At 44.2% G+C, this 21120-nt stretch overlaps 1 protein-coding gene across 9 annotated transcripts in view; it reads left to right on the plus strand.

Annotated features, from left to right (window-relative positions):
* STK32A (serine/threonine kinase 32A) overlaps positions 1-21120 on the plus strand; it is a 101590-nt gene that overhangs the window by 38854 nt on the left and 41616 nt on the right. For all 9 annotated transcript variants that reach the window (XM_043490659.1, XM_043490658.1, XM_043490662.1 and 6 more), the window contains one exon: positions 5045-5218. In XM_043490659.1, the coding sequence (XP_043346594.1) occupies positions 5045-5218 (174 nt within the window). The remainder of the gene's footprint in view (positions 1-5044; positions 5219-21120) is intronic.

Raw genomic sequence — 21120 nt, forward strand, 5'->3', positions numbered from 1 at the left:
TAACTTGCTGACAAGAATGCTGTGGGAGACCGTGTCAAAAGCTTTGCTAAAGTCAAGAAACAATACATCCACTGCTTTCCCTTCATCCACAGAACCAGTAATCTCATCATAAAAGGCGATTAGATTAGTCAGGCATGACCTTCCCTTGGTGAATCCATGCTGACTGTTCCTGATCACTTTCCTCTCCTCTAAGTGCTTCAGGATTGATTCTTTGAGGACCTGCTCCATGATTTTTCCAGGGACTGAGGTGAGGCTGACCGGCCTGTAGTTCCCAGGATCCTCCTTCTTCCCTTTTTTAAAGATGGGCACTACATTAGCCTTTTTCCAGTCATCCGGGACTTCCCCCGTTCGCCACGAGTTTTCAAAGATAATGGCCAAGGGCTCTGCAATCACAGCCGCCAATTCCCTCAGCACTCTCGGATGCAATTCGTCCGGCCCCATGGACTTGTGCACGTCCAGCTTTTCTAAATAGTCCCTAACCACCTCTATCTCTACAGAGGGCTGGCCATCTCTTCCCCATTTTGTGATGCCCAGCACAGCAGTCTGGGAGCTGACCTTGTTAGTGAAAACAGAGGCAAAAAAAGCATTGAGTACATTAGCTTTTTCCACATCCTCTGTCACTAGCTTGCCTCCCTCATTCAGTAAGGGGCCCACACTTTCCTTGGCTTTCTTCTTGTTGCCAACATACCTGAAGAAACCCTTCTTGTTACTCTTGACATCTCTTGCTAGCTGCAGCTCCAGGTGCGATTTGGCCCTCCTGATATCTTTCCTACATGCCCGAGCAATATTTTTATACTCTTCCCTGGTCATATGTCCAACCTTCCACTTCTTGTAAGCTTCTTTTTTATGTTTAAGATCCGCTAAGATTTCACCATTAAGCCAAGCTGGTCGCCTGCCATATTTACTATTCTTTCGACTCATCGGGATGGTTTGTCCCTGTAACCTCAACAGGGATTCCTTGAAATACAGCCAGCTCTCCTGGACTCCCTTCCCTTTCATGTTAGTCCCCCAGGGGATCCTGGCCATCCGTTCCCTGAGGGAGTCAAAGTCTGCTTTCCTGAAGTCCAGGGTCCGTATCCTGCTGCTTACCTTTCTTCCCTGCGTAATGTGTCTGTGTTTTATTACTCGCTGTGTTGCAGCCCACATGACCCAAATTCTACAGGATTTACCTACCTCATATTATGTACTGAATAGCAAAAAGGAGATGGATCACAAGCATCTGCATCTCATGCAGGAGTGCTGGAACAATTCGTATAGTGGGGGTGCTGAGAGCCATTGAACCAAACTGCAAACCCTATATATGATAGAAACCACTTCAGGACAGAGGGTGCACCCCCAACACCCTTAGTTCCAGCACCTATGATCTAATGGCCATGTTCTTTAAGCTAATGCTGTCAGAGAGGGAAAAATAGAAAGGAATTGATCCAATTTCATAACATGCTGAGGACTTTGTCGAGGATTTGGGGAGAGATTACCTAAAGTGGACACACACAAGAGAAATATCCGACTTCCCAACCTAAATAAACTTGGGCTGAGAGCCCTGCTGCCTGAAGTGCTTTCAAGATTAGTGGGTGGAAAGATGACTTTTGGGGCTGATTGGTTAGTGAGGAGCCATTGACTCTCTCTTTTTAGCATAGACACCCAGGTTGTCCTGTACTGTTGTACAGACGGAAGAACTCTGTATGGAGCAGCATTGACAAGCATCAGCTGAATTGCTCACTGGACTTCTCTCTTACAGACCTTTTTCTCAACAGAATTTTTTTGTCCTCCATAAAGCTAATCTGAGTCACACTCCAGATATGGTAATAATGCCACGTTGCTAGTGGACAAGTAGATACACCACAAAACTGCCCTAACTGGAACCCTCATTGGTAGTCCCAGCAAAGCCAAAGACTGAAACCTCCTCTCCACAGAGGTAGTGCCATCAAAACAGCTTTTGGGCAGGCTTTGAGGAAAGGTTGCATTGCTACTGCCCGTTCTGTATGTGTTCTGTGGCCCAACACTGGACTGCCTTGTCCAGCTGCAACTTCTTGCAAGCATAACGTTCACTTAAAATCCCCTTCTTTTAAAAGAAAAAAAAGTTACCATGATCAGCCACTCTTAGAGGCACACCTGTGTGTTACAGAGCTTTTTGTGACACACAGTTTTACAGTGCTTTAAGCCTTCCAATATGATGAAGAGTTACACAACTCTGCTGCCTAGTTTGGTTGCTGAAGTTTGTGCAATCTGCTTTGCTTTTAAGCAAAGACAGAACCTGATTCAGCATCCTATTTGCTTATGCTGTTTCCTGGGGGAATCTCTTGGCACAAAAGCAGGCATTTTTCATCTCTATATTCAGGAGCCTGCTGTGAGCACTGACTGCTCAGCATCTGGAAAGTACTGATGACTTGAGCCATCATTTTTACTCCCAGTATTGTAGGCAGAGCTAACAATACCCATAGTTAAGATTGCCTGATACTTTCGTTCTAAAACTCTGTTTTCAGTTACTTTTAACTTTGCCAAACTTCAACAGTTTGGGCTGAAATTCCCCATGCTGGACGTCTGCCTCATGCTGAATTTCTTAGGAAAACTTCAGGAAAAATGGTCCAGCCTTTTCTGAGAATGAGGTTGGGGGACAAATACATTGTTTTGTGCATTCTATTTTTTTTTAACTGCTTAGCTGAGAAACTCTAATGCCTGCATACTTTGGAGCAGGGACTTGACATTTGGCAGGGTGTGGCCTTTGTGTCAGTGATGTGCCTTTTGCCATCCCTGTGCCAGTTTGCCCAAATTTGCCCACGTTATAAGACTTTGAAAAATATCAATGCATGCATGTTTAGTCAAGACTGGCTAGAGTTTATCAGTGAAATTCTCTAAAGACTGCTTCAGCCCCGAGGGACAATGACTGAGCAGGATTTTCTCTGCAGTTGCTGTTCCTGGCTAATGGGAGCCATGTTAGGAATTAAGAGGCTGAGATTTTCAGAGAAAGGTTGATAATGGTGGAGCTAGCTATATAAAATCAATGTATTGTGCATTTATCCCCTCATAGTTAGCTGATGAGCTGCAGTTCATTAACAAAGTCAGTACAACAGTCCTGCTGACTTCAGCGTTGATGCTGTTGCACAAACTAAATAGAGTAGACAAATAAGGCCAAGCTGATGTCAAATCCCATGGTTTGGAAGCACAACTGAGGCTGAGGTGGGGTTGAGAGTTTAGAGGCAAATGGGAAGGGACATGGACAAAACAGGGAATCCGTGTTTGCCAAATGGAAAAGCACAAATTGTTAAGAAAAAATGTCAATTTCCTGAGCCCGTAGGGCACTACTGGAGAAAATAACCCTGAAACTACCCAAAGCATTTAGCTATGTCCAGTCAAACATGCAGAATTTTTGCATTTGAGCTTTCCTTTCCTGTCTGTAAGGACAATGGGCTGATGACCTGATCCTAAGCAGAATAATTACTGTTTACTCCCACTGCTTTTAAAAGAGACAGAACTTTACCCAAATGAAATGCCTACTTTTTACTATGTAAAAAAAGCATCCTTCTACTTAAATGTTTGAAACACCTTTTCATCTAGAAAAATGGCTTTTTAATACTTTTCAGACACAACTTTACTCTTAACTTTTTAACTATTAAGTGTCCTCAGCTACGAAGTAGGGAGTAATTTAAAGGATGAAGAACTACAGGAGAAGTCGGTATTAGAACAGGGATGGCTTTCATTTCCAGGGTCAGACATCTCCTTGTCCTATTAGAATTAGATGGCACTTTTCTGTTTAAGAAAAAAATTGGCACGTTGTTGCCTTTTAGACTATCACCTTTGATGGCATCTGTAACAAGTAGCTAGTCTGTTTTTCAGTTATGTATGCAGCACAATGATGTGGCACTCTCTGTATTCCTGTGCCAATATTTACTCAGGGGCACCTACACAGTATGAACTGCTGCCATCTCTCTCTCACTAGGCGTAGTTAATTGGATAACCAAACAGATGTGCCCGGATCAATCCAGTCATGAAATCGCCACAGAAATGTAAATAGAAGTGTGTGTAATTCAGCCATAATTACACATACCGGTATGCATTATGCTTATTGAAATTAAAGAACACACTTTGAAAAATAACAGTATTGTCAAGGTCTCTTTTCAATTTGTTAAAAATATTTTCCCCTTCTTCCCTAAAATAACTCTTTGGAAGCTTGAAAACAAAATATGCTTCTTTCCTGATCTTCCCTCCCCTCCGACATTTGTGAATGCACCAGCAGGAGGCTGATTTATCATTTTACGATTGTTCATAAGCACTGGATTGTTGACCCTGAGTATTACTTTCTTATTTAGAAATAATGACAGCTGTGAACCAATTCCTTTTTCAAAAATACATATATAAAGACGTGTACAGATGTACAGAGATATTTAGATAGATATAGAGAGAGACAAGTCTTCATCAGTAATCAGTACATTTATCCCGAATCTGATTAGTGTTAATACTATGAACTTACATACCGTATCAGACACAGACATTGATCTAATTTGAAAAATTAGGGACCCAGTCTCATGAATCGCTGAATGCCCTCAGCTCAGCAGGATTACAAGAATTGCCAGCACCATTCTGGATAGGGCCCATAGGCTATGTCTACACTGCAATTAGACACCCTTGGCTGGCCCATGCCAGCTGACTCGTGTTTGGGCTGCGGGGTTGTTCCATTGCAGTGTAGACCTCCGGGATCTGGGACCCTTCCACCTCACAGAGTGCTAGAGCCTGGGCTCCAGCCTGAGCCCAGAAGTTGACACTGCAATGAAACAGCCCCGCAGCCTGAGCCCTGCGAGCCCGAGTCCGCTGGCACGGGCCAGCCACGGGTGTCTAATTGCAGTATAGACATACCATATGTGTCGGTAAAACGTAGTCTAGTCCACACATATGAGTGGGAGTGACAAAACCCCATATAAGTATGTAGCGCTATAATAATTTTGGTCAGATGTGGCAGTTGAGGGCAGCACTTTTGATCCCTTTTTCTTTGAACATTACCTCTCCTGAGTCAAGACTTGGCTGTAGCATGGTGTTTTTGATCTCTCAGGTACTCATTCCAAGATGAGGAGGACATGTTCATGGTGGTGGATCTTCTTCTTGGAGGGGATCTGCGTTATCATCTACAGCAAAATGTCCGATTTCAAGAAGGCACTGTGAAACTCTTCATCTGTGAACTGGCATTGGCACTAGACTATCTCCAGGGTAGACACATCATCCACAGGTCAGTCATGGGCTTCAAAGATGGGTTGATGTTGACACTCTGTTGTTGTGTCTTGTTACGCATTACCTTATGGTTGAGGCAGAACCAATGGAGGTAATTTGTTTTAAACTGTAGCTATGAGAAAAAGACGTCAGCTTGTTACTGAATATCTCTGAGTCACAGCTGCCAACTTTACTCATTTTTGATGCCATCCCCTAAGTGGAGCAAGGTGCATTCCATTCTGCCTCATGCGTGATTGCTACAAAGTTAATCACTACATTTTGATTAATAATTTTTATGGCTGATGATATACGAACCAGAAAGAACACAGCTTGATTTTCTGTTAGCAGAGGAGCCTGCTCTGTTAGTTGTAAGAAAAACGTTTTAACTTGTAAACTGAGGTAATTTGATAGGGAAATCATTGTTGGAAAGTAAATGTGATCATGGTCAGAAAATAATACCTACCCACATGTATGGTGACTTTTACTTGAGAACCTCTGAGTGCTTTACAAAGGAAGTATTTTTCTCTTTTTTTACACAAAGGGAAATTGAAGCCTAGTGAGGTTAAGCAACTTGCCCTTTATCCTACAGAAGTCAATAGCAGAATCAGGACTCCTGACAAAGGTTTCAACTTCTAACCACTTGACCATGGGTCCAAGTTGCATTGTTTTGAACTGTTCTTTGGCCAGCTTTTCTTGGTTCAGGTCTTTCCCAGCACTCAGGTTTGGGAAGCACTTTGGAGGCAATGTATATCTATAGAAATTAGAAGAGTAAAAGGTATGTTAAGTCATCTGCTTCATTCCACCCAGGTTAGTGTGGGATACATAGCTTCTAAAACGCCTCACATCATTCAACAGTGAAACTTGTAGAAGCATGGACACTATCAAGGAAGTAAAAAAGAAAAGGAGTACTTGTGGCACCTTAGAGACTAACAAATTTATTTGAGCATAAGCTTTTGTGAGCTACAGCTCACTTCATCGGATGCATTCGGTGGAAAATACAGTGGGGAGATTTATATACACACACAGAGAACATGAAACAATGGGTTTTATCATACACACACTGTAAGGAGTGATCACTTAACATGAGCCATTACCAGCAGGAAGGAGGAAAAATTTTTGTGGTGATAATCAAGGTGAGCCATTTCCAGCAGTTAACAAGAACGTCTGAGGAACAGTGGGGGGTGAGGTGGGGGGAGAAATAACATGGGGAAATGGCTTTGCTTTATGTAATGACCCATCCACTCCCAGTCTCTATTCAAGCCTCAGTTAATTGTATCCAGTTTGCAAATTAATTCTAATTCAGCAGTCTCTCGTTGGAGTCTGTTTTTGAAGTTTTTTTTGTTGAAGGATAGCCACTCTCAGGTCTGTAATTGTGTGACCGGAGAGATTGAAGTGTTCTCCAACTGGTTTTTGAATGTTATAATTCTTGACATCTGATTTGTGTCCATTTATTCTTTTACATAGAGACTGTCCAGTTTGACCAATGTACATGGCAGAGGGGCATTGCTGGCACATGATGGCATATATCACACTGGTAGATGCACAGGTGAACGAGCCTCTGATAGTGTGGCTGATGTGATTAGGCCCTATGATGATGTCCCCTGAATAGATATGTGGACAGAGTTGGCAACGGGCTTTGTTGCAAGGATAGGTTCCTGGGTTGGTGGTTCTGTTGTGTGGGGTGTAGTTGCTGGTGAGAATTTGCTTCAGGTTGGGGGGCTGTCTGTAAGCAAGGACTGGCCTGTCTCCCAAGATCTGTGAGAGTGATGGGTCGTCTTTCAGGATAGGTTGTAGATCCTTGATGATGCGTTGGAGAGGTTTTAGTTGGGGGCTGAAGGTGATGGTTAGTGGCGTTCCGTTATTTTCTTTGTTGGGCCTGTCCTGTAGTAGGTGACTTCTGGGTACTCTTCTGGCTCTGTCAATCTGTTTCTTCACTTCAGCAGGTGGGTACTGTAGTTGTAGGAATGCATGATAGAGATCTTGCAGATGTTTGTCTCTGTCTGGGGGGTTGGAGCAAATGCAGTTATATCGTAGAGCTTGGCTGTAGACAATGGATTGTGTGGTGTGATTTGGAAGAAAGTTAGAAGCATGTAGGTAGAAATAGCCATCAGTAGGTTTCTGATATAGGGTGGTGTTTATGTGACCATCGTAGTGTCCAGGAAGTGGATCTCTTGTGTAGACTGGTCGAGGCTGAGGTTGATGGTGGGATGGAAATTGTTGAAATCATGGTGGAATTTCTCAAGGGCTTCTTTTCAGTGGGTCCAGATGATGAAGATGTCATCAATGTAGTGCAAGTAGGAACAATATCCCCGATAATGTCACGGCTAAACTGGTGGCTGAACTTTGGGACTTTGTCCTCACCCATAACTATTTCACATTTGGGGACAATGTATACCTTCAAATCAGCAGCACTGCGATGGGTACCCTCATGGCCCCACAGTATGCCAACATTTTTATGGCTGACTTTGAAAAACGCTTCCTCAGCTCTCATCCCCTAATGCCCCTACTCTACTTGCGCACCTGCTGAAGCTATTGCCCCATGTTATTTCTCCCCCCACCTCACCCCCCACTGTTCCTCAGACGTTCTTGTTAACTGCTGGAAATGGCTCACCTTGATTATCACCACAAAAATTTTTCCTCCTTTCTCCCCCCCCCTTCCTGCTGGTAATAGCTCATCTTAAGTGATCACTCTCCTTACAGTGTATATGATAAAACCCATTGTTTCATGTTCTCTGTGTGTGTATATAAATCTCCCCACTGTATTTTCCACCGAATGCATCCGATGAAGTGAGCTGTAGCTCACAAAAGCTTATGCTCAAATAAATTTGTTAGTCTCTAAGGTGCCACAAGTACTCCTTTTCGTTTTTGCGAATACAGACTAACACGGCTGCTACTCTGAAACCTATCAAGGAAGTCTTTTCCAGGCTGGCTTGGCTGGGAGGACAGTGCCCATGATGTGGAGCATCAGGATGAGGTAGAGAGTCCAAGTGAGAGGAAATGTTCTATGTAAGGGATATAATAACAATACTCATCAGTCTTGTCCCTCACTGATGTGGAAGGAGAAGCAGAAGCTTAGGGACAGGGCAGAAAACTCACATTTGTGTCTTCCTGAAATCTTTTCTTAGGGAAGTTTTAAGGTTTTACATATTTCTAACGCAGAGAACACGTTATTTCCCTCCCTTGGGCAGGTACCATAGAATATTTTTCCACTCATCCTGCAAGAAGATATAACTACTAGATTTAATTAGCTCCAGCTCCTCAATGTCAGACCTATCCATTGAAGGAAATGCAGTGGAGAGAAGACATCTCTATTGAGATCTCTGTTGCATTTGAAGCTGTAGACAGCAGGGCTAACTCTGTGTAACAAACAGAAGGAAGAGAAATGGAAATAGATGCCCCTTCTCCTATATATGAATTAAATGCCTCTCTCAATGTTGGGAATTTCTCACTGGAGTTTGTGCGTGGCCAATGAAGTACAATTTGAGTTCCTCCAACCAATGAAAGACCTTTTGCTATCTTATATCTATGTGGTATGTCCATTAGCATGAATGGTAGCTCCAGTAGGATATGGGGTAGTAGTATATGGCAGAAGGAAACTGCCCCTGCGGTTCACAGGATACTACCTGCTCTGCAAGGTATCTATCACAAGGGGGAAAAAGAGAACTTTGATAACAGGTGATTTTGAAAGGGACCTTCAATTTCCACATCTCCTGTTCTGGTTCCTTTCCTTTGCTTCCTTTATTCAGCTATGTTGGATGACAGGGAATGTTCAAAATTTGGAGGAAGTGATTACTTGCTTTTAAAGGTACCCATAAGAATAACAAAACTAATTACAATCAGCCCTCGGGACCTAATTGCAACCATCCCACAGAAGAATAATTTCATGGAAACTAATTATTACAACTGAACACTACCAAAGAAGAATTTATATTTGTCTTTTAAAGTCTGATTTTTTTAAAAAAAATATTATTATTGACTGAATTACTAATGTGAGATTAAAAGTTTATGCAGGGAAGTGATAGGTCACCTTCCTTCACAATCCCATTATGATTGATTTTTGGTATGTTTAAGCCCAAAGAGGCAGTAATGTCAGGTTCCAAATGCAGACATTACTGGTGGGATTTTTTTTAACTTCTGGAACAATGGTACAGCTTAATTAGACAACTAGTTTGTCAACTAAAAAATCAGTAAATGTGATGCCAGAGGGTGAATCTGATGCCTTCCTTCTTTATATAAAACTTACTGTTTTAAGCAAAATAATAGGAATTGGCCAATATGCTGCATTTGTACATCATGGCCATATTTTCTGCTGGTATAAGTGGATGAAACTCCGTTTAAGTCACTAGAGCTATGTCCATTTCTATGAGCAGAGAATTTTTCTCTGTTTCAGTTTATAACAACATCATATTTCTATTACCTCTCATCCTGAATGATCACAAATATATCTTTACAAACCTAATAATCTGATGTACAAACTGTACACAGGATTCAAGTCATTCTACATTGAAATGCAGCCACCACAGGGGAGAAGCACAGCCGCTGTTTGTGTTTCAGTGCACAGCAAATAACATGCAACAATTTAAGTCAGGAAGTAAAGGATTCACCCTGTCCAATTACAATTGCTTTGGAGGCTTATGTAGGTGCTTAGATGCTACAGTGATTGGTGGAGGGGGGGAAGGCATAGAAGTACCAAGAGAGAGAAGTGAAAATGACCTAAAATAAAATGTAGCTAGGATCTCAGTTAGCACCCTACTCTTGAGAACAGTGCTATGGAATCTTTAATAGCCACATGTTATCCAGACATCGTTTTTACAATTTATCTCAGATGCCATCTCCATCAACACACAGCTACCTAATATCATGTTACGACATTGGTACGGTACTGACTGAGAGGAACGAGTGTCATCTACGGAATCACTAATGCCAGCCCCTATGGTACTCTGTGTTTTCCTGGGAGCTTTCAATAACTTTAATACAGGGATAGACCACCCTAATGATATCTTACATAAGAACGGCCATACTGGGTCAGACCAATCATCCATCTAGTCCAGTATCCTGTCTTCCAACAGTGGCCAGTGCCAGATGCTTCAGAGGGAATGCACAGGACAGGGTAATTATCAAGTGATCCATCCCATCCTCCAGTTCCAGCTTCTATCGGTCAGAGGTTTAAGACACCCAGAGCATGTGGTTGCATTCCTGGCCACCTGGGCTAATAGCTATTGAAAGACCTATCCCCCATGAATTTATCTAATTCCTTTTTGAACCCAGTTATACTTTTGGCCTTCACAACATCCCCTGGCAATGAGTTCCACAGGTTGACTGTGCATTGTGTGAAGAAGTACATCCTTATGTTAGTTTTTACCCTGCTGTCTATTAATTTCATTGGGTAACCCCTGGTGCTTGGGTTATGTGATATGGTAAATAACACTCCCTTATTCACTTTCTCCACAACATTTGTGATTTTATAAACTTCTATCATATCCCTGCTTAGTTGTCTCTCTTCTAAGCTGATCAGTCCCAGTCTTTTTAATTTCTTCTCATATAGAAGCTGTTCCATACCCCTCATCATTTGTTTCCCATCACTGTACCTTTTCCAATTCGAATATATCTTTTTTTGGATGGAGTGACCTGAACTACATGCAGAATTCAAGGTGTGGGTGTACCATGGATTTATATAGTGGCATTATGATATTTTCTATCTTATTATCTATCACTTTCCTGGTGGTTCCTAATATTCCACTAGCTTATTTTGATTGCTGCTGCATGTTGAGTAGATGTTTTCAGAGAACCATCCACAATGGCACCAATATCTCTTTCTTGAATGGTAACAGCTAATTTAGACCCCATCGTTTTGTATGTACAGCTGGGATTATGTTTTCCAATGTGCATTACATTGCACTTATCAACACTGAATTTCATCTGCCATTTTGATACTGAGTCACACAGTTTTATCAGATCCCTTTGTAACTCTTTGCAGTCAGTTTTGGACTTACCTATCATGCGTAATTTTGTATCATCAGCAAATGTTGCTACCTCACTGTTTCCCCCCCCTTTTCCAGATCATTTATGAATATGTTTAACACTTTCACTGGTGCCTCTTAATTTGTTTGACCATATAAATTAATTTGCCTCTCCAAGGCATTATGATGGCAAAGAATGCAGGGAGGTTTAAATCAGTTAGTTGTAAATGACCATTTGGAATCGCTAGAGGCATAGGTTCCCCTTATTCTTCCACTTGATCTTCTGTTCTGGCAAGAGGCCTGCAACACTAATCATATGTTCCATTCAGTGGAATCTCACTGCTTGAGTATTGTTTTCAAATGACCAGCAGGTGCCTACTGATTCTTTTGGTTGGCCTTGGTAGCACATGAGTTTCTGGTGCAGTGTTATTCCAATGACCGATTCAATAGAAATCCATTAAAGACTTGCAGTCTTTACTCAGGCAAAAAAAAAAAACACAATCCAGTGGAATTTTGTTTGAGTAAGGACTGTAGGATTTGGCTTTAAATGGATAAATTGGTTGCATCAAAGTGTTGTTACTTCGTGCTTCTGCTACCGTATGCATTACAAACATAACACACCAGAGGCCTTTGGAATTAATATCTGTTAATAGGGAACACGGTTAAGGAATATAAAAAAGGGAAGAAGAGAATGAATTTAAATATTGCTACTATAAGATTTATATAATAATAATTCCATGAAATCAGCTCAGCAAGAAACTTTGAGGTGTGAAGCTGTAGAAACAAGACACTGCACAAAATTTAGAATACGATATGATTAAGAACACAACATAGTAAAAACAAAAACAAAAACAAAACAAAAACAAAAAACCCCAACCCAATATGTTAATGATCGTTAAAATGAGTCAGCATCACTAGAAAGGGAAGGAGCATCCTACACAGGACCCAGTGAAGCTTAAAATACCTTTGAGTCTGATGTTTTACCAATGTGACACACAGCAAAAGGCCTGACTTTCAATATTCTCATAGGAATAATTCACCCCTGAATTAAGAAGAATCCCAGCCCTGTTGAAAAGTTCAGCTCTTTCAGCTTGAGATTGGCACTGGCATGTTAGAGCTCCTATATTATCAGCAGTTTTATTTTTTCTTCCTTTTTCTTTTGTTTTAACATATGCCTGGATTTCGGCTTTGTGATGTGTGGATCTCTCTGCAACCAGGCACAGTTTAGCTGCCCCGTTCAAACTCACTTGCCCACAGACACCACCTTGCTCTAGGAAACAAAACTGTAGAGTGGTAATGAGGGTATTGGGTTAGCATTTCTACCCGGCAGCTGCTCACCAGCCAACAAATAATGGATGAGTATGAATTACACATTGTGAAGTAGGGGATAAGGTTTCTTTGGTGTGGACGCAGCAGCGAGATGAGGACAGACACATGGATGGATTTTAGTGGCAGCTGGCAACTTTTATTAAACATTAACCGGGGCGGTGCACAACTTGCCTATCACCCATATAGCCAAAAGATGCTCCACATGGCTGCCGTTCCACGTTAAATCCTGGGAGCTGGGGAACGCTGGCCAATCAGCACCCCTCCTCGCTATCTCCCTCCCTCACTCCTGGGACTTCCCCCTTTCACCGCTGGCCCCATCAAGTTCCCCCATCTGCTGGTAGGTAGCGTGGCATTTGTACTAGGCGCGAAGTGCCAAAGCCTCAGGCCAGTGCCTGGTTTGAATAGCTGGGGTGGGCATGTGCATAAGGGAGCAGTGGGGAGAAATCCTAACTCTCAGGTTGACGTTGTGACTATAATTTTTGATGTTATTAATTTTGATGTTGTTCGTTCCTAGAGGCCCCAATCAAGTGCTAGGGACTGAACACATTAGACCAAGAAGATGGGCCTGTCCCAAAGAGTTTACAGTATAAAACAAAAGGCAACAGGCTTGATTCAGCAAACAGGAGGGAGCACCAGGCAACAGAGACAGTTCACGATTTGTGTGATAAGCAGCGGTCACAGCAGCTGCCCCTTGACTTAACCACTGCTGAGGGCCATCCATCCAGGCATGGGGCGTTTTAAGAAATTTAAAGGAGGACAATGTAGTGGCCTTGTGGATTTTTTCAGAGAGCTCCTCCCGTACACAAGTGGTAGCATGGGAGAAAGCAAGAAGCAACCCTCTGCTCCCATACATGCTTTCCATTATAGGGTTAGGGGCAGAGGATCCTTGGCTCACTCCTGCAGTGCCCTCACAAGCTGACAAAGCTGGGCTGTGCTCCTCATGAAGGGTTCGCATCACCCTGTGAGCTGCCCAGCACAAAAGAACCACATCTGTCCAATTTTCACGGGACCCTCCATGGCCATTTTTTGTGGTTAACTTATATCAACAGCTGCTATTGGGACTCAACCCATCTTCTGATGGCAATAGAAAAAAACAAAACGAAACCAATCTGGCCTTGTTTTATCATTCCATCTCTATGAAAATTCACAGTTCATTGGAGGATGGCTAAACACTGCACACATACATGCACTAACTAGGGGTTCCTTGCCTAAGGGGAGTTGTTTGCTTACTACCCTACATCAGACCTTTAGCAGAGAGGATATACTCTGGGACAGAAAACATGCAGCAAAATTATGTCTCTCTTCCCAGCTAGTTTCCACACACGTTTTTTTCTAATAGACTGCAGAGTGCAATATGTCATTCTGTCTTTCCAATAAACACTGTTTAGGAATACAGAGATCTAATCCCTAAAATGTGCATTGTAAAAGGAAGAAACACTCACATAAAACAGACCTTAATCTAAAGTAACTGAAACTTGCGAAGACTAAAGTCCAACAAGTATTTGACTTATTTGCTTCAAGTTTTTCCTATAAATTGCAGTGATGTGCTGACATCTGACCTTGGCTTACACTATGTCAAGAACTAGCCTGCAGTCAGAAAAGTGACTGCAGGAAATGCCATCTCAGGTTCTATATTTATTCTTTTCAAGTGTCTTCAGAGCAAAAATATGCCATTTACAGATCAAAAGATTATATGTCTATGATCAGCCATCTTGGGGCATGGTCAGCATCCCAGCTCATGTGCTGTAGAGCTTTCTGCTACCCAGAGGCACTCTCTGCCTCTCTTTAAAGGAAAACAGCAGTGTACGTTCCAGCCCATGTTTCCCCAACTGGGCCAGCACAGGATGACTTTTTAAATATATATGAGGCTCTGAACAAATATGTGTCCTGTGTAGCTCCCAAGGTTTAGGGCAAGATGTGGCTCTAAAGTAGAAGAAAATTCCCATTTGCCTTCCTTTACTTTCTGCACTCGCAGTTGAAAGTTACATTACAGTCAGAATTCCAGTGGCATGACCAGACCATCTCCAAAGGGCTGGGAATGGCCATCCAGCTGAGCAATAGTTCAATTGAGCCAGGGCTCCTTAATACCTTAGAACAAATGCACTAAGCCCTGAAAAAAACAGCCTTTCTGCTCCAGAAACTTCCACAAGAAGCGGAAGCTACCCTTAAGAAGCGTGACATGCAATCAGAGCTGCAGCTGGGGCTGTTAGAGGTACATGTAATACGATGAAACATAGTTGGCCAATTGCAAGATTTTGCAGGTCATATAATTATCACTGAACCCCGAGGGGATGACATTAAATTGATAGAGTGACTGAGCAGAGGAGTACTGCATCTGTAATTGGGAATCTCAGGAGATGTGCAGATAATTGTTTACTTTGTATGAGCAAAGCTGTGCCAAGGCAGCAAAGACAGAGACTGATGGCTTGAAATGTTGGTGCATGTATTTTTAAAGGAAGTGGAAAATATTAATTAATATGGAGTCATTAGGGACTGATTCTGATCTCACTGACACTGGTGGGACCCCACAGATTGCATACCAGAGTGAGTGAGATCAGAACTGGACCCAATGGTAATACATCATATTTAACGCTAAATAATTAGTAAAGCTGGTCAAAAAAAGAAAACAAATTTTATTTAAATATTTCAAAATTTTGAAGGTGTTTTCATTCAAAGGGTTAGAAAAGGGCTCAGATTATAAAAACATTATTGAAAACATGATAGCAGTGGTTATTAAAATTTTTCATTTACCAAGAATCCACACTTCTGACAATCTGGTGTTTATGTTTTAAACTGTGGTGTAGTAGATACTGTGCACTGTTGCATTGTTTAAGAAAAGAAAAAACCCACCTGCTGCATTTGACCCCAGAAATAGCATTTCAGTGATGGTGAAGTGATCTTTATACATCTCTTACCCATCTCACAGGAAGTAGCAAGACATAGTCAACTGGTGTTTGTGAATCCATGTGACTTGCTCAGGTGAAAGATGCTGTGCTAGTGCAAATGATTAGTATTATGATTATATACATTTTCTTTTTCCCAGATACAGACGACTTTGTGAATCATACTTTTTTTTTAAATAGATTACATTTTTAAAAGGCTAAATCCTAGCCCTGTAGATTGTTCTCATTGAAACCGCAGGCCTGGTTGAAAGCACTTGGCAGCTAAAGGGTTAGTTTCATTGTGGCTGAATGTATTCTTCATGATTTCCATATGCTGTATTAAATTTCAAGGTGCATGGCTCAGTCCCAGAGCAAGTGAGGGATGTGGTGTAATTAGCCTATGAAAACCAGGTAATGTCTTGTAAAGTCAATCAAGTGCATACAGCAGGAATATCACTTGTGAGTTTTCTCTTGCAGGAGGGAGTATTCCCTTTCTTCACTGGTTATGGAAATAGCTTTTCCCATTGACAAAACAAAACCCCATTGTATGGAATGCATTTTTTTTAAACAAAGATATTAAACTGTTAAGAGATCACATCTGTAGGGGCACTTCTTTAATGATGTTTTGTTTTGTTTTGAATGGAAGCAAATTAAGAAAGAAATCCACATATTACAGCAGCCTGTGTATTTTTCATTGGCAAACCAACCATTACTAAGGACCTTATTTTTGCTCAGACTATGCAATGTTGACTTCTCAAATGTGTATTTTCCTGCTGAAATTTTGTCTTCCACCAGGCGCAGATATTTTCTACTCAGATTCTTTTATAATTTAACTCTACACTGAGTTTTGTGCATCTCCTTTTCTTCCCTCCTGGTATTTCTCTTATCCGCTCCACTAGAGCTCAGGTGAGATGCATTCAGTAATATGGCCAGTATTGGCAAATGACATAAACTAGGTCTGTCGATTAATCGCAGTTAACTCACAGGATTAATTAAAAAAAATTAATTGCAATTAATTACAGCTTTAATTGCACCATTAAACAATAGAATACCAATTGAAATTTACAAAAGATTTTGGATGTTTTTCTACATTTTCAAATATATTAATTTCAATTACAACACAGAATATGAAGTGTATAGTGCTCACTGTGTATTTATTTTTTATTATATGTATTTGCACTGTAAAAATAAATAGTATTTTTCAATTCACTTAATACAAGTACTATACTGCAATCTCTTTTTCATGAAAGTTGACCTTACAAAAGTAGAGTTATGTACAAAAAAACCTGCATTCAGAAATAAAACAATTTAAAACTTTAGAGCCTACAAGTCCACTCAGTCCTACTTCTTGCGCAGCCAATCGCTAAGAGAAACAAGTTTGTTTACATTTATGGGAGCTAATGCATGGCGTGATATAAGGGGCACCACCGGCTCCTCCAACCCTCAGTTCCTTCTTGCTGTTAGTGATGGTGCTAGAACATCTGCTGCTTTGGCTACCATTGTTTCGTTTGCTGTTCTTGCGAACTTTGAAAACCTATATATAGTTACCCTTAGTAGTAGTTCTCAAATTCTTTGTTAGTCCAGAATGGGACTCAGCCGGGGGACGGGGTATACCACGTTTGCCAGGCTTTAAGCCCTGCGATCACTGCAAACAGCCTATGCCCATCAGCCAGCCACATACCAGATGCCTAAGGTGTTTAGGCAAAGGGCACATAAGCAACAAGTGCTGTATCTGCAAGTCCTTTAAACCTAGGACAAAGAAGGAGCGCGATATCCATCTAAAAGCACTCCTAATGGAGTCGGCACTCACTCCGACACTGGAGCAGCAGTCCAACTCTGCACTGAGCACCGTGACCTCTGTGCGCAGTGCTCCCCCGGTGCCATCCACGAGCCGGCATCGCTCACCTTCCATGGCTCCGGTCACAAAGCCGAAAAAGACTGTGGGGGGAAGATCTCCTACCTCCCGTAAGGGAAACGAGAGGGCTGGGGGTGAGCCAAGACCCGTGCCAGGCAACTCAAGGCCCCCTTCGGGAAGTCAGGCCCCAGCTCAAGTCAAGCGGTGCAGCCCATCCCATACTTTGCCTGCGACTCTGGATAGCAGCGTAGGCCCCAGCCAACTTCCAGTACCGTCGACGCCCAAAGTCCTTCGAGCAGCTCAGGAGATCCTGACGCTCTCGGTGCTGCCCACACCGGCTCCAGCAGTACCCCGGGGAGCAAGCGGCTGGGACCACCAATGGAAGTGGACCTAGCTGTCATCCAGACATCTATGACAACGTCCAGACAACATCATCCTAGTTGTCGCCAGACGAGGCTATCATGGGACCCCCTCACCCAGTTCCTCAGGACATAGGCACTGACTTCTTCTGATGCTGGTGGGTGCTCGACTCCCCCTCTGCCCCTGGCCCTGCCCCGACTCCACCCCTGACCCACCCCGCCACCCCCATTCCAACCCCTTCCCCAAAGTTCCTGCCCCAACTCTGCCCCCTCCCTGCCCCATTAGACTCCTTCCCCAAATCCCCGCCCCAGCCCCACCTCTTCCCCACCTCCTCTTCTGAGCGCACCACGTTCATCCTGCTCCCCTCCCTCCCGGAGCTTGCTACAGCTATTTGGTGGCGGCAAGCACTGGGAGGAATGGAATGGAGCGGAGACGCGGCACACTGGGAGGAGACAGAGGGGGAGGTGAGGCAGGGGGGCAAGGTGGGGAGGTTGGCTGCCAGTGAGTGCAGAGCACTCACTAATTTTTCCCAGTGGGTGCTCCAGCCCTGGAGCACCCACGGAGTCAGTGCCTATGCCTCAGGATGTCACCATAGCACACCAGTAACTTTTGAAGAGGGTCGCTTCCAACTGGGGCTTCAGGTAGAGGAATTGGAAGACCCCTCAGACTCTGTTTGATATCCTCTGCTCCTCGACTACTGAGGGTGGCTCTACCCCTTTATGAAGTGGTTTCCAAGATCACTTATGCCCTGTGGCAGACTCCCCTCTTCCCTGGCCCGTCTCTAAGAAGGTCGAGCACAAGTACTTTGTGCCGACCAAGGGGCATAATATATAGTCCCACCCTGCTCCCAATTCCCTTGTGGTCGAGGCAGTTAACCACAAGGAGAGGCAAAGAGAACCCGGGGCCACCTCCAAAAATAAAGACTCAAGGAGGCTGGATCTTTTTTGACGTAAGATTTATTAGTCTTCCTGCCTTCAGCTGCGAGTGGCTAAGCCCTCCTTGGCCAATATGACTTCAATATGTAGCAAACCATGGTCAAGTTCGAAGGATCACTCCCTGAGGCTTCCAAGAATGAGTTCTGAGCAATCCTTGATGAGGGCCACAGCCAGGGGGGCCCTCCAGGCGGTGTCAGATGCTGTGGACGCTGCTGCCCGCACCATGGTTTCCGCTAACTCCATATGGCAAGCCTCCTGGTGCTCTTCTCTGGGTTGTCCTCCGAGGCCCGGCAGTCAATGCAGGACTTGCCCTTCGACATCTGAGCCCTATTTGCGGAGCAGACGCACAGCAAGTTGCATGGCCTTAAAGACTCCCACACCACCCCGAAAACCCTGTGTCTCTATATCCCAGCCCCGGTGCGTAAGCGGTTCAAACCGCAGCAGCCTCAGGGTCAGGAGAGCCAGACTTGGCAGTACTAGTCCCACAAATGAGTCATGGGCTACAAGCACTATCCGAGCCACCTGCCTCCACCCTCTGCCCGGTCAGACTTGACGTGTACCAAGTAAGGGACCAATGGTCATTTTGAGGGTGTGCCCAAAGGCAACCTACCAGACTGTTCCCCGGATCCCTCTGTGCCAGTGTTCTCCAACTGCCTTTCCCTTTTCCTCCATGCCCAGATAGCTATAACCTTGGACTGTCGGGTCCTCAGCACAGTGGAGCAGGGTTATAGCCTCCAGTTCCTTTATATCCCCCCCTTCTCACCCGCCTTCCCCATCCCTCTTCAGGGACCCCTCTCACAAGAGTCTTCTCACGCAGGAGGTAAAGGGGTTACTACACCTGGTGCGGTGGAAGAAGTTCCTCTTGAGTACAGGAACAAGGGGGTCTATTCCCGGTACTTTTTAATCCCAAAGGCCAAGGGTGGTCTGCGGCCCATCCTGGACCTGCGAGACCTCAATAAGTACCTATAGAAGCTAAAGTTCCACATAGTCTCCCTGGCTTCTATTATCCCTCCCTGGATCCAGGATACCGGTATGCCACCCTCGATTTGAAGGACTCATACTTCCACATAATGATCTTTCAAGGACACAGATGCTTCCTCTGGTTTACAGTGGGGCCCCACCACAACCAGTTTGTGGTCCTCCCATTCGGCCTGGTGACAGCACCGAGAATGTTTACCAAGTGCATGTCGGTAGTAGCTTCTTATCTCAGGTGCTGGGGTATCCAGATCTAACGGTACCTTGACGACTGGCTAGTCAAGGGCAGCTCCAGGTCTCAAGTCCAAAGGGATGTCACGGTGCTGCAAGCCACGTGCTGCTCCGTGGGCCTCCTGATAAAGGACAAAAAGTCAACGTTAGTGCCGGTGTAGAGAATAGAGTTCATTGGAGCGGTCCTTGACCCGACCTGCGCTAGAGTTTTCCTGCCACTGGAAAGGTTCCAGACATTGACTAACCTCATTGTGGAAGTCTCTGCGTTCCCTCTGACTACAGACAGGGTCTGTCTGCACCTGCTGGGTCACATGGCAATGTGAACTTACATTGTCTGCCATGTCAGGCTCCGTATGCAGCCCGTGCAGCAATGGCTGGGGACGGTCTATTCCCAGTCCCGGGACTCCCTGCAAAAGATCATTACCATTCCCCAGGCGATACTTACCTCGCTTCAATGGTAGACTGCCTACAGGACAGTACTGAAAGGGCTTCTGTTTGACAGTCCTCCACGCTCCATTGAGTTGGTGTTGGACACCTCGGACTCATCTCTGCGATCTCCAGACACAAGGGATGTGGTCTCTGGAGGAGGTGAAGTGGCACATAAATGTCAAAGAGCTCAGAGCGGTCCAGCTGGTGTGCGGAATCTTCCTGCCCCACCTGTTGGGCAAAGTGGTACGAGTCCTGATGGACAACACAGCCTCGATGTTCTACATCAACAGACAAGGAGGAGCGCGCTCTTTGGCTCTCTGTCAGGAGGTGCTCCATCTATGGAACTTCTGCGTCAGCCACAAAATCCACCTGGAAGCTTGTCACCTTCAAGAATACGCTGGTGGACTAGCTCAGCAGGAATTTCTCCTCTGACCACGAGTGGTCGCTCCATCCAGAGGTAGCCTGCATGATCTTCCAAAGGTGGAGAACTCCCCAAGCGGACCAGACAGAACAGGAAATGCCACCGGTTTTGTTCTCGGGAAGGTCTGGAAAAGGGCTCCCTCTCCAATGTCTTCCTCCTGTCATGGTCAGGGAGCCTGATGTATGTGTTCCCTCCGATTCCTGTAATCAGCAGGGTCCTGGCCAAGATCAAGAGAGACAAGGTGCAGGTTTTCATGATCACCCTGACATGGCCTTGCCTGCACTGGTTCGGCATGCTCATGAACCTGGCAGTGGCCCCTCCCTGGCCTCTGCCCAACCAACCAGACCTGCTGTCACAGGACCACAGGAAGAGGTCCAACAGGTCCTCCTAGGAAGCCCTCAACCAGACTGACTTACCTGGCCAAGTGGACAAAGTTTTCTCTCTGGGCGTCTGAACGTGGCATCTCTCCCTCACGTTTTTCCATACAGGCTTTCCTGTCTAGACTACCTGGTCCCTTTGAGGAACCAGGGCCTGACACTCTCTT

Source organism: Dermochelys coriacea, chromosome 8, assembly GCF_009764565.3.
Source record: "Dermochelys coriacea isolate rDerCor1 chromosome 8, rDerCor1.pri.v4, whole genome shotgun sequence".
NCBI lineage: Eukaryota > Metazoa > Chordata > Testudines > Dermochelyidae > Dermochelys > Dermochelys coriacea.